At 41.1% G+C, this 13,680-nt stretch overlaps 1 protein-coding gene across 1 annotated transcript in view; it reads right to left on the bottom strand.

Annotated features, from left to right (window-relative positions):
- Window positions 1-10,356, bottom strand: part of LOC148900215 (zinc finger protein basonuclin-1-like) — an 81,233-nt gene extending 70,877 nt beyond the window's left edge. The window contains 1 exon segment of the mRNA XM_088993030.1: window positions 10,286-10,356. Coding sequence (XP_088849156.1) covers window positions 10,286-10,306 — 21 coding nt within the window. The 5' untranslated portion in view covers window positions 10,307-10,356.
- Between the last annotated feature and the right edge of the window lie 3,324 nt (window positions 10,357-13,680).

The following is a 13,680-nucleotide window of genomic DNA, read 5'->3' as shown; positions in this document are numbered from 1 at the left end:
ATGTCTTCATCAACATGGTCATCTATTTCATTCTCATCAGGATCTGGAAAGATATACAGTACATGGTATTTTAGAAAAAAACATATGGGCACAGCAACATTCAAAAAAGCAAAAACTAAACTATACAAAACTAACCATTTGATCTCAATGCTCTGATCTTACCGTGAAATGGGCATCTCCTTCCTTACATTACATCACAAACAGAATTTCAGTCCTTTCAGATGCCTTATCTTCAAGTCAAAGTACTGTATTTGAGAATGTGAAATGCACATACGGTAGTGGGGACTATTTTGTCCACTAGGTGGCAACAAAACCTTACATAACACAAGTGGAAATGCAACCTATTACGTTCTTTAAAACAATCAGTTCTACATTTTCTGATTACAAATTATTTCTCTCAGATGATTTTACTTGACATGCCAATCTAATGTCCTCAAGGCCTTCAGAAGTAATTTTGCTGTCTTTGATTTGCCCCAAATAAAATATAGACTTTTAGCTTTTCCTGTTTTTTTTTTTCACTGAAACTTGTAAGTGTTGTACGTGCTCCTACTGTGTTTCACGGTCTTTTGGAAAGAGGAAGTGTTAAATTTGTACCAGACATTATGATGAAAATGTTTTAAGTTTTCTAATTTTTGTTTAGGATATAACAAAAAAAACATGGACCTCCGTTTCAATAATTATGTTGAGAATGCAAAGCTATGAGGTACAGGTATTAGTGCAAAACGCACCATTCACTTACAATTATTCGCATCGGGTACCCAGTCAGGATCAACAATATCACCATGAAACTAGCGTTAGCACGGCGAATATTCTACATTAGGAACACTACTTATTTTTAATATTTCTTGGTAAATAAACAAGTTAGCGTTAGTTTATGCATTTCAGTATCAAGGTAAACCTCTTCTGAATAGCTCATAAAATCGTCACAACATATACTTACGTGATATTTGATCCGTGACGAGAAGTAGAAGGAGCTTTGAAAATGGAGGAGCGCACGTTGTGTTGCGCAAGAAGGAGATGATGTCACTGACGCTCTTAAAGGCATAGCTGCACATAACCTGTGTTAAAGGGACATGTAACTTGTGCTGCATCAGTTCCAATCGAAACTTGAACTGTTACCTATATTTTTTTCGATCTATAAGCACTTATCTTTAGTGTACCAAATATGACCCCATCGTCTGTAAAGGGTTAAGAATGAAATTGGCAAATGAGTTGAGTGGGTACCGATGTTAGTCAGAGATTCAGCCGGAATCAGATATATTGTATAGGGCTTCCACGCTAACCAGCTTCTTTCAGAATTGGGAGAAGGAGATTGTTCAGGAGAGCTCCTGGGGAGTCCACGCCAGGGTGACCGGAGATAAAGCTGGGTTGCGCGGAAGGATGTCCTATGCAGAAGCGAAACTGACTGTCAACTGGTGCCCTCCAACTGAATGAGAAAAGGCGACGATGATGACCATTTACGCAGATTGCCATAATGTTGCTGACCATGTCAACTTGTACTAAATTGTCCTCCACCCATACAATGTGGCGACATGCCAAAATTTGGCCTCCAAAATTTTGGAACAATGCTTTACAAATGGTTTTATACAAATTGGTAATCTGTGCAATGTCAAAGATGTATCGTGTTCCACGCAAACACCTTCCCAGTTGGCAAATTGAGACTTTTGATGTCTCAACAGGGGGGAGTGGTGATAGCTCAGATCATCATTACCGAAATGTTCGCTTTTGGTAATGAGTGATGTTGGCTTTAACGTCATTCCCCAAGAAAGTGGTGCCCTCCAGAAATGCAGACTCACGAACCACTAACACATACTAACCAACTAACATCTAACAATGACTTACTGCCATTTCTGTGAGAGAATGCATTGCAGAGCCTAAACGATGAGACAGACTTTGATCGGGAAAGAAACGCCAATAAAGTGTGATGTGTAGAATGAAACCATGCTTTTGACATGTGACCTGGCACAAGTCTTCTTTTGTTCTCCACAGGACGGAGCTGCGGTCTGAAGGGAATGACGTTTACCACTACAACGTGGGATGGACCAGTTGCGGAGCTGCTCGCTGTCTTAGCAGCCGCAAGCTTCATCTGGATTCGCGAGGACATCATTCGCCAAGAAGATTCCCGATGCACGTCACTGGCCCGTAAAGATCAGTCTCGCCTTCCTTGCTGTCCAGCCTAGCATACAAGTCACCATAGGCCTCTTTTTTAGCCTTTGCCACCTTTATTTTAACCATGCTCTGCATCTCCTTGTACTGCTGTCTACTGTCGTCCGTCCTCTCAGTGTCCCACTTCTTTTTTTGCAAACCTCTTTCTCTGTATACACTCCTGCACTCATCAAAGTCCAACCAAAATTTCTCAATTTCCGCCAGCTCACATCCAACTTGTGGGACATACCCATAAACAACATTTAACATCACACCTTCAATTTCTAGCTTCAGACTCATCATTCTATGTGATACTTTTTACTTCTCAGACATTCTTAACAAACTCCTCTTTTAAGATAACCCCAAGTCCATTTGTCTTTCTGTCTTCACCATGATAGAACAACTTAATCCCTGACCCTAAGCTTCTAGCCTTGCTCCCTTTCCACCTGGTCTCCTGGACACACAGTATGTTCACCTTCCTTCTCTGTATCATGTCAACCAGTTCCTACATTCAAAGTTCCTCCTCTTATTTCTATACTCTTGGCATTCCATTTCTCTCGTTTCCTCCGGGCACACGTCCCTCCTCTCCTTCTTCGACCAACACTAGTCCATTTTCCACTGGTACCCTGAAGGTCAGCAGTGCCGATGGTGGCCTTTGTTAACCCGGACCTCGACCGATCCGGTATGGGATTCAGAGGTTTGGTTTGCATATTTGTTTATGCAATTTTTTTTACGTCGGATGCCCTTCCTAACACAACACTCTGTATTTATCCGGGCTTGGTACTGGCACAAAAAGACACTGGCTTGTGCCCCCTTGGGGCAATGTTTTTTTAGTTCATTGATTTACATTTACTTTACGTAGATCGTGGAATCAAAACAAAGAACAGAATTACATGGAAGACAAAGTGAGATTTATCACATTAAACGAAACACTCAAAGTCGTAAAGACTCAAATTTACAAGACTTTGAAAAACGAGGAAGCTATACTTGCTCAGTCCGATTCCTGTCATTTCCGTGCTCAGAGTGAATTGCTTGCGGCTCAATGGACACTCGAGTAAGAAATGAACGTTTCCTGGAATGGTTTGACTGTGATCGTGTTTAAAAAAACCATTGGAAAACTGGTGGGCGAAAAAGAGAGGAGGTGAGCTCAATGGCGCTAACTATGAGCATCAAAAACTTTGAAGTGTTCCGTGGGTGGCTACAAAGGTTTGTGCACAACATCATCTGAGCAATGCTGTCATGTATGGTGATCGCGGGGATGTAAAGTTTAGGACAGTGATGTGAAAAGAAAACCAGGAGATTACACCGACTCATCTTGTTTTTAGCAAATAGTCTAAAAGGACTATAGCATCTAAAATACCCAAAACACACAGGCTGATCCATCCATCCATTTTCCGTACCGTTTATTCCTCATTAGGGTCGCGGGGGGTGCTGGAGCCTATCTCAGCTGTCTTCGGGCACGAGGCGGGGGACACCCTTAATTGGTTGCCACCCAATCGCAGGGCACACAAAGACATACAACAGTCACTCTCACATTCACACCTAGGGACAATTTGGAGTTGTCAATCTGCCTGCCATGCATGTTTTTGGAGTGTGGGAGGAAACCGGAGGACACGGAGAAAACCCACGCGGGTCCGGGGAGAACATGGAAACTCCACACAGGGAGGCCGGCCTGGGACGCGAACCGGCGACCTCTGCACTGTGAAGCCGTTGTGCTAACTACTCAACTACCGGGCCGCAGGCTGATATTTTAGTCAAATGCAAAACATCAATAAAAATGACTTAAAGTGTACCAAAACTGCCACAAATGAGCTCAAAACCTGGGAGATTCACAAAGTCCCGCCCCCTTGTTCATGACATCACGTCAAGATGATGTCAGTGAAGGACACAAACTGCCTTGCTCCAGAATCAAAACAATGGCTTCAGAGAGTTCATATTCGGAGAAGATGCTTTTTTGTTACTCATCCAGTTATGAATATGATTCAAATAGTTCTGAAGAGGAAAGCATAAATGTTTGCAATCGATTAAAGAAGTTCATCCGTAGAAATTTGAGCCGTCTGCAAGCGATGAAACTGGTAAAGATCTGGACTCCGATGTAGCGCCCAGAAAATTCACAAGATGGCGCACAAGCTACATTTTGTCCAGAATATAAAGCCGCTTATCAGAGCCATAAAGCCACCCGTGATTGGTTGAAATCCGTGGTAGAAGACAGAGCGGTGGGTTTTACGCACACACACAAAGGAGACCGCCACACAAACATCACAGGTTGAGACGAGAAAGCTCCGACAGCGCTCCAGAGTAAAAAATGACACAGTGGAAAGTGGATGTTTATCCGATCAGTTTGCTCCACTAATATGGTGATTGCTCTCTTTCACCAGGTGAGCTCACAGTTAGCATTCAGTAAAATTCAGACTAAATTAGTAAACATGCATCAAACTTCCGCTATCCAAGCGCCAAATCGCTAACTTTAGTTAGCTTCCTCGTTCGCTTTCGCTGGTGCGTGTTACGGCAATTGGCTGCGACACACAACGATTCACCATCTCATTATGTATGTAATTTTGCGATCAACATGGGGTTTTCAGACGAAAAAAAATACCCAAAATGCATTGTGTGTCACTTTCTTGGTCAGGGGCGTTCCGAATGTGACGTCACTTCGGACATCGTCATCAACTCGAAAACAAGACTTCATGAATATTCAGCGCGAGTCTTAAAATGTAAAATATAGCTATATGCGGTGGAACCTTTGTAAAATGCGCTCAGTAGAAGTCATTTGAAGTGATTTTACAAATTATGGACGCAACTTGTCCGGACGTGTCGGTTGTCCTTTATCTCTTTTTTATTGTGTATATACTGTATATTTTAATTTTTATACACCTGTACTGTCTGCTGCATTTTTTCAGCAATATAACTGTTTTTTGCTTGTGTTGTAACACGTGTGTTGTTAACATAGTTGGACGTTCAGTATGTTAATAAGTAAGTATGTTAATACCTTCATTGTTTTATTCTGTTGATGGTTGATATGGACTTAAAAAGCATGCAGTTTTTATAAATAGGTCGCTTATCTTATGCTGACACGGCCCACCTGTTGAATTTTAAAAGAACATGGACCATCAGCCAAAATGTTTGCCCATCCTTGCTCTATCAGATGTATATGTACTTTATGAACGTCAAAATATGTTAACAACATACATGTGTTATAACATAAGAAAAAAAAAGTGCTATATTGCCCAAAAACTACAGCATGTACTCTATGCTGTAGATCAGGGGTGGCCAACCCACGGCTCGCAAGCCGCATGCGGCTCTTCAGCTGTTTGTCAGCGAAATAAATTTGCTGGTAGTTTTGGCCCTATATATATATCCCTACTCTCCAGGCGTGGCGGTGCCAGACTCTGCTATGATAAGTCTCTAGTAGGAACGTTCCAAATAGAACCTCACCCCTCCATGGCGATTTAGTGAAGGGTTTTGCTGTTTTATGAAAATAGCTTCTTTTACTCCCCTTTAAAACTATCTATTTTCTTTCGCTAAGACTTATTTGCCTAAGAAGACCAGACTTCTTAGGCAACATAGGCTTAGTTATGCTGATGAGAAGATACCAGAGTAAATGGGGCAATCAGGCCAGTCGTAGACCCCATATTCAGGCAGGACAATAGAAGTAATCAATCTGGACAATCGAAGTAATCAGTGTAGCCACAGGGAGTAGTCCTTTGCTCCCCCCAACCTGAGAGCAGGGACCTATCATAGCAGAGTCTGTCATCGCCACGTCTGGACAGTAGGGATATCTACAGGGCCAAAACTACCAGCAAATTTTAGTTCGCTGACAACGCCTCTTGGATAAGAAGCGAAACGTTCAAAGAACACCTTCAAAGAATTACAGATGACGGCTGAAGAAACCTTCTCATCGATGGACCACTCCTGTACGACTAAGAGCTTACACATAAGTTTTCATTTATATTCGGGTGCTCTGGCCATTGCTCTTCGTGCATGCCGATGTACACGTGTGCATGGTCAGGCGTGTGTGTGCATGTGTCCATGTGTGCATGTGTGTGTGTGTGTGTGTGTGTGTGTGTGTGTGTGTGTGTGTGTGTGTGTGTGTGTCTATGTGTGTGTGTGTGTGTGTTTGTGTGTGTGTGTGTGTGTGTGTGTGTGTGTGTGTGTGTGTGTGTGTGTGTGTGTGTGTGTGTGTGTGTGTGTGTGTGTGTGTGTGTGTGTGTGTGTGTGTGTGTGTGTGTGTGCTTGCGTGTGTGGCTCTTTGCAGTAACATAGTAAAAAAGAATGGCTCTTAGTCTCTGACTGGTTGGCCACCCCTGCTGTAGATGTACAATATTAAAACAATATAAAAATTATAACAGAGTTAGGATTATTTGTTACAAAATGATATGAGTGTTTTCTTTCCAGCCCATCACAGTCTCTTACTCAGCTGATGTTGTGCACAAACTTTTGAAGCCAGCCACGGAACGCTTTGGAGTTTTCGAAGGGTGTCTTTGTTTGGCGCTACAGCCTTCTGTATTGCATCCATAACTTTTCTTGTTATTAATCAATCATTAATGTCATGTAGTAATCGAAATTTAATGCCTAAACAGGAAACATCCGAATTACGACCGGCGCGATTTACGACCACCCGTACTTATGACCACGACCGCCAGACTCTTTTTTGTTAATTCTACGCCTGGCACTGCAACATGCAAGCAACACGTACTACAATTTTGGCCAGTCATTATGTCTCACACTCACACAGAAATCTACTGTGTGACTACACTCAACAGTAGTTACACAGTGCAGATATCGTCTCTGCATCATCTCCTGTCGTACTGTACACTGCTTGGTTTCCTTCGGCGTCCGCCTGTGTCTGAGCGTGTGTGTCGGGCGACCTCTTCTGGCCATTAGCAGGGATAGTGATTTTTAAACAGGTGTATTCTTTACCCAAGTGTTTTCTTTAACCCACGATATAAAATCTAAATATGAATCTCATCTCATCTCTCATCTCATTTTCCGTACCGCTTATTCCTCATTAGGGTCGCGGGGGTTGCTGGAGCCTATCTCAGCTGTCTTCGGGCACGAGGCGGGGGACACCCTGAATTGGTTGCCAGCCAATCGCAGGGCACACAAAGACATACAACAGCCACTCTCACACTCACACCTAGGGACAATTTGGAGTTGTCAATCTGCCTGCCATGCATGTTTTTGGAGTGTGGGAGGAAACCGGAGGACCCGGAGAAAACCCACGCGGGTCTGGGGAGAACATGCAAACTCCACACAGGGAGGCCGGACCGGGACGCGAACCGGCGACCTCTGCACTGTGAAGCCGGTGTGCTAACCACTCGACTACCGGGCCGCCTCGGTCGGTCTAAATATGAATCGATAATATGAAATATAAAATGATAAAAATGACACTAAAAGTGATTAAATTATAAATAGATAAATTTACTGTAAACAGTTTGGTATATGCTAGATTTCAATCGAAAATGTTGCTTAAAAACAACAGATTGACATCGTAGACTATCATGTCATTTAAACGTCACGTCGGCTATTTTGAATGGATTTCGACTTACGACCGTTTGACTTACGACCGTTTTGTCGGAACGGAACCCGGTCGTAACAAGGACGTTACCTGTATATATATATATATATATATATATATATATATATATATATATATATATATATATATATATATATATATATATATATATATATATATATATATATATATATATATATATATATATATATATATATATATATATCAACGCTTGAGCCACCCGGGCGGAGACGTTTTGTAAGTTGTACGCCCGACGTAGAAGCAGGTGTTATTTCAGACACTGCAATTAACCTTGTCTTTATCAGCCATTGCATTTAAAAAGAAGCCAAAATGCGGAAATATCAGCTTCAATAATTGGCCCGGCTGAGAGTCAATCATTAATACATACAACATGCTTCCAACAAAACCACCACCAGCACCACATAGTTGACACAAAAGATGATGCTCACATTTTTATTCCATCTCAATACAACTTGATGCCTGAAGGACACAGGCGGCTGAACTCGTCTTTGTGCACAGAATGTGATAATACGTATGAAATTTAAATTAAATGACATCACTGTGTTGAAATAAAGTTACTAGGTGACTTAATCAATGCGCATAATTTTTATTCTTTTCAGGGTTTTTCTTATTCCATTTGAGGGGCTACTCTTCTTTTTTTCAATATTTTTTTCAACAATTAAGAAAGACAACATAATCAAAGTCAAAGTCAGCTTTATTGTCAAATATGCTAATATGCATGCTATACAGCACATATGAAATAATAATAATAATAATAATGAATGCACAATTATTTTTCGTTATTTTTGTTAACAGAATGAACAGGTACTATGACTTGAATTCGAATTGGGTACACTTAATGTTCTTGTTGAGAAGCAAAACTAAATTCATGCTAAAATTATTGCCATTGCTACAATGCGCAGTCTCTGTTCAGCATAAGGCTGAACAGAGACTGCCTCACTGCCTCATTAATGTACATGTTTTGCTTGTTTTTTTTTTTTTTTTTTTTTTTTTTTTTTTTTTGAGAGCGGCACATTCTGTCTTGGTATTGTAAACACCAGATATAAATCATTTTCCTGTTGTCTCTAATATCTTCACTGTCCTTTCCAGTCATTAGCTCCCCTCTTCAGGCTCTTTGTTTATGTTAGATCAGTAACTAATTGCTCTCTGACAATTAGTCATTGTTTTTTTTTCTCTCAGGTCAACACTGACAAAAGATTCCAATACACATGACTAATTTAGATAATCAGCGTTTGAGTTTCAGTTTTTTCATTCGATGTGGTTTAATGGAGTAATGTGATGTGAAAATGCTTGTTTTGAGCCATTTTATATCATATCAGGGTTGAAACATTTCAACGTTCAAGTTGTTGTCAAATGTGCTTGATGTGTCTTGGGGTAATTCGCTACACGAACATCTTTAAACATCGCTTTCTAATCTTTGTTTACGTTTTGGACTTCCTGATACGTCATATCCTGCCTTCCTTTACATCACAGGTGTCAAAGTCAAGGCCCGCAGGCCAAATCCGGCCCGCCACATCATTTTTTTCGGCCCGCGAGAGCAAATCAAACTTGTTAAATTTCATGATGATTGCTAAAATCTGAGCCAAAATTTCATATTTTTGGATGTCAACCACAATAAAAGACATTATTCTTGACTTCAGATTTGAAAACGAGTTATTCATTAATTTACTATGTGCTCTATATGTAATATTTGAAGTGATTTAAACATTCTAATGGGTTCCCCAAATTCATAACGGCCCTCGAGAGGAAACCAGGAAATGACTTTGACACCCCTGCTTTACATGATTTTGCACACCATTAAAAAATTCCACGTTGCTGAATAGCACCATGGAAATTGTCCATAAGAGTCAATGGGTGTTTATTTGTGCCCTGCAATTGGCTGGCAACCTGTTCCAGGTGTTGGCCGCTACTCACCCAAAGTCAGCTATCATAGCATCCAGCACGCCAAAAATAAAGTTAAGATGAATGATGCAGAGAATCTCTGGATAGGTTTGAGTTAGGATATCTGTCATCATGACACTATTACAATGTCCAGGTAAAAAATAATAAACATTATTAGTTCACGTTGATACCTGCATTGTAAATGTGAAGATACTGGAATTTATTACAAAGTTAAATAATGGGCTTTTGTCCGAGAAAACTGCATATAATTGGATACAGTGAACTGTCAACAATAATAACTTGACATGCATTTGAATGATTGGAATGTTTCCGGGATCCAAAACTGTAAATATTTATATTGTCACGTGAGATCAGTTGATTATATAAAGTGCTATTTTGTTACATTTGAATGGTCAAATTGAAGGGGAGAAGTTAATGTCTGACTCATTGAATTCTAACGTGTTATAGTGAAGTAGAAGAAAAAAATGTTGGATAATCAGTGTTTGTGTATGCTTCAATTCTTAATACAATACAACAACTATTATCGAATTTCAATTCATAGTAAAAAGACAACGGATATTGCAAAAATACAAAAACAGAAAAACACCTCATTATTTAATCCTGTCTCAAGAATCTACACATTTTCTTTTCAGTTTTACAAACTTTAAACACTGCAGTGAATTTATAAAATGGTCTTACCCCAGGCCGAGCCATCGTCATTACCTTCAGCCAATTCAGTTCAGAAGATCGATCCCAAGAGTACCCACCGAGTCGGCCAGTCCCACAAAACAACTGCAAAAGCACCAGCGAAAAGCACATATACACTCTGCCTCTCTCTCTCTCTCTCTCTCTCTCTCTCTCTCTCTCTCTCTCTCTCTCTCTCTCTCTCTCTCTCTCTCTCTCTCTCTCTCTTTCTCTCAATCTCTCTCTCTCGCTCCTCACTCTTTCCCTCTCTCTCTTTTTAACAATTAAGAAAGACATCATAGAGAATGCAAAATTATTTTTCGTTATTTTTGTTCATAGAATGAACAGGTATTGTGACTTGAATTCCCGTTGGGTAGAGAGGTCAACTTAATGCCCGAGTAGGCAGCCTCAGCAAGTGCTCTCATGAGCCTTGCTTTTTTTGGTTGTTTTTGTCTTGTTTTGTTTTCTTTTGTCACTTTGTGTTGTTGTGTGTCGTGTGGAATGGATACGGATTGTTTTCAGCATTTTTGACCACGACATTCATCAAGGAGGAGACTGTGCTGAGCAGTTGCGCCTTTTCGGCAGCATGGATATGCCAGTACGGTTTTTGAATGGGAGGAATGTCGGAGCCATTCGACTGCCATAGCTGGACACCAAAGGGGCCATTGTGCTTTTTTTGCGCCTGTAATGGGCAGCATCTTCACAGCCCCGCTTTGTTCAGTGGAAGGTCAGTGCTGTTGGATGGATGGATGCATGGCTTGAGGAACCCGCGATAAGAAGAAAGGAGCGTCAGCGGAACTGTTGCGGCTTGGAATTGAAGCAGATTTATGTGGAACAGGAGATGTGAGACAATCTCTTTTCGTCAATGGATGCTATAGCTGCGTGTTTGCTTTCAACATTTAGCTTGTAGTCGATGTGCACATTCCACCATGATGTCCCTGATCCACTGGTGGAAAGACGCTTTGATCATCTCCTCTTTCATCTAGAACTGCTTCATGTCATCACAAAGAGGGTACAGCAAGTCCTGAAGAATGAATGTCTCTCTGTGTCTTTGTTTTGTCATATTGTCTCTATGCTGTCATATTATTTGTTATTTAGTTTTTTTTGTTCTTTTGACTTCAAGACGGCGCCCCGAGAGTGGCTGCCTTTCCAGCAGCTCATGTATTTTGTTTTTCTACTTTCATTCCTTTCATCACTTTGCTGCTGTGAAATGTAAATTTCTCCACTGTGAGACTAATGAAGGCAATTCCAATTCCAATCCAATGTTGTTGTTGAGAAGCAAAACTAAATTGATGTTAAAGTTATTGGCATTGCTACAATGCACAGTCTCTGTTCAGCATCAGGGGGGAACACTCATTATTGTCTGTTTTCTCTCTCTCTCTCTCTCTCTCTCTCTCTCTCTCTCTCTCTCTCTCTCTCTCTCTCTCTCTCTCTCTCTCTCTCTCTCTCTCTCTCTCTCTTTCTCTCTCGCTCTCTCTCTCTCTCTCTCTCTCACACACACACACACACACACACACACACACGCACACACACACACACACACACACACACACACGCACACACATGCACTCATGCGTGCGCACACCCACACATACACCCAAGCCACAGGGCAGTCCCCTGGCAGCTGGCTGGAAGGGGGCGTCACATTCATCTTTTAGAGATTTGATCAAAAGGAACCAAAAATGCTTGAGGTTCTTCTAATCCAGTTACCAGACCTAGACTCTCCCCCAACCCTCTTTCTCTAAATAATCCCTAAATCAGGGGTCGGCAACCCAAGATGTTGAAAGACATCAACCACAACCACATGGAACGTGCATAACGTTGCCTTATCTGGGCAACAAACAGACTGCAATAAAAAAAGAGCTTGCATTTGGAAAAATAAAAATGTAAATGACTTTGTCAACGGCATTCCTCTCCATGCAAATAGCCAAGTTGATTCACCTTAACTCAGCCTTGTGAAGAGCCACCATAAAAAGTTATGCGTTGTGTCGGGAATGTCTGTCCTGAATCTTTCTTCTGAGCTAGGACCAGTGAGCCTTAACATTTAGTCTACCACATATTCAGTTTAAATCAAATTTGATTAAGAAAGACTGTAAAACGCACAAAGTACATAAGCATTGGGAAATAATCATGAAATATGTTTTGACATTGCTCTGAAAACCATATCAGGTCTTTCTGAAACGTTTTACATGGACCAATATATAATGTATGTCACTTATTTCTATTTGAGGAAAATACGGACACACAGGAAAAGTAGTTTAGGAGTTGTGTGAGTATCAACCCACACATCAAAATTGTTCTGGCACAGCTGTGGCCCACAGAGAGCAGTGCACTCTGTGTGGGCCATACATACCTAAATGAATAGCTGTCCTGAAGTGCAATATTTACCACAAAAAAACTAAATGTGGATTATTTTAAACGAAATAGTTTATGCGGGATTTGAATTACATAAATTGAAGTTACTCTGACGTTGTAGCACACTATATTCAAAAACACAATAATTCAAAAATTGGACTTGCACTTTCTTTTGCTGTTGTCAGTCGACTTGAACATACATGTAATCTTGACCACATTTAATGTGTGTGCACACTAGCGATGTGCACGAGAGCGTGTGTGTGCAAATGTATGTGTGTATAAGTGTTACTGTGTGTGTGTGTGTGTGTGTGTGTGTGTGTGTGAGAGAGAGAGAGAGAGAGAGAGAGAGAGAGAGAGAGAGAGAGAGAGAGAAAGAAAGGAAGAGAGAGGGATAGAGAGTTGCTGACTGGGAACAAATGTTTTTTTTATTTTCCTTTCCGCTTTTCCCTTCAAAGGTTGCCACAGCAAATCAGTGTCCTCCATCTAACCCTGTTTTGTTTATTGTTCCAGGTTGAGTGAATGTCTGGCTGCCACTGCTCACCTACATTTTTTTTAGGATTACTACAGTTTACTCTCATAATTGGAAGAACTCACACACACTTTGATCCCAATCTGTTTTTGACTTCAAACCATCAAGTCTCATGATTGTCACAGTGCCTATCTTTCCGGATCACAAACAAGGCCCCATGTGATCTCCACCCATCTGTACCCTATGATGAGGGCCAACAGACTCTATGCCTATATCTGGGCAGTAACATTAGGCACCATCTTATAATAATAATACATTTAATTTCAAGCGCCTTTCAAAACACCCAAGGACACTTTACAATAAAAACAATAAAACAAAGCACATAACAATAAAAGCATAAGTAAAATGACACATAATAAATTAGCAGTGTCATGATCTGGTTGGCGACCAACGGGGTGCGCTGTCGGCCCCGCCTGCACCTGCACAGGTGCTGGTCCTCCCGATCAGATTGGCGACGTCAGCCCTGCCTGCAGCCTCGCAGGTGCTGGTCGTTTTAATCACTGACACTTAAAAGGACACCCGGCAC

The sequence above is a fragment of the Hippocampus bargibanti genome, linkage group LG03 (genome assembly GCF_051943395.1).
Source record: "Hippocampus bargibanti isolate YZ-2025 linkage group LG03, ASM5194339v1, whole genome shotgun sequence".
In the NCBI taxonomy this organism is placed as follows: Eukaryota; Metazoa; Chordata; class Actinopteri; order Syngnathiformes; family Syngnathidae; genus Hippocampus; species Hippocampus bargibanti.
Note: the sequence above shows the minus strand (reverse complement) of the source record. Positions and strands in the feature narration are given on the sequence as shown.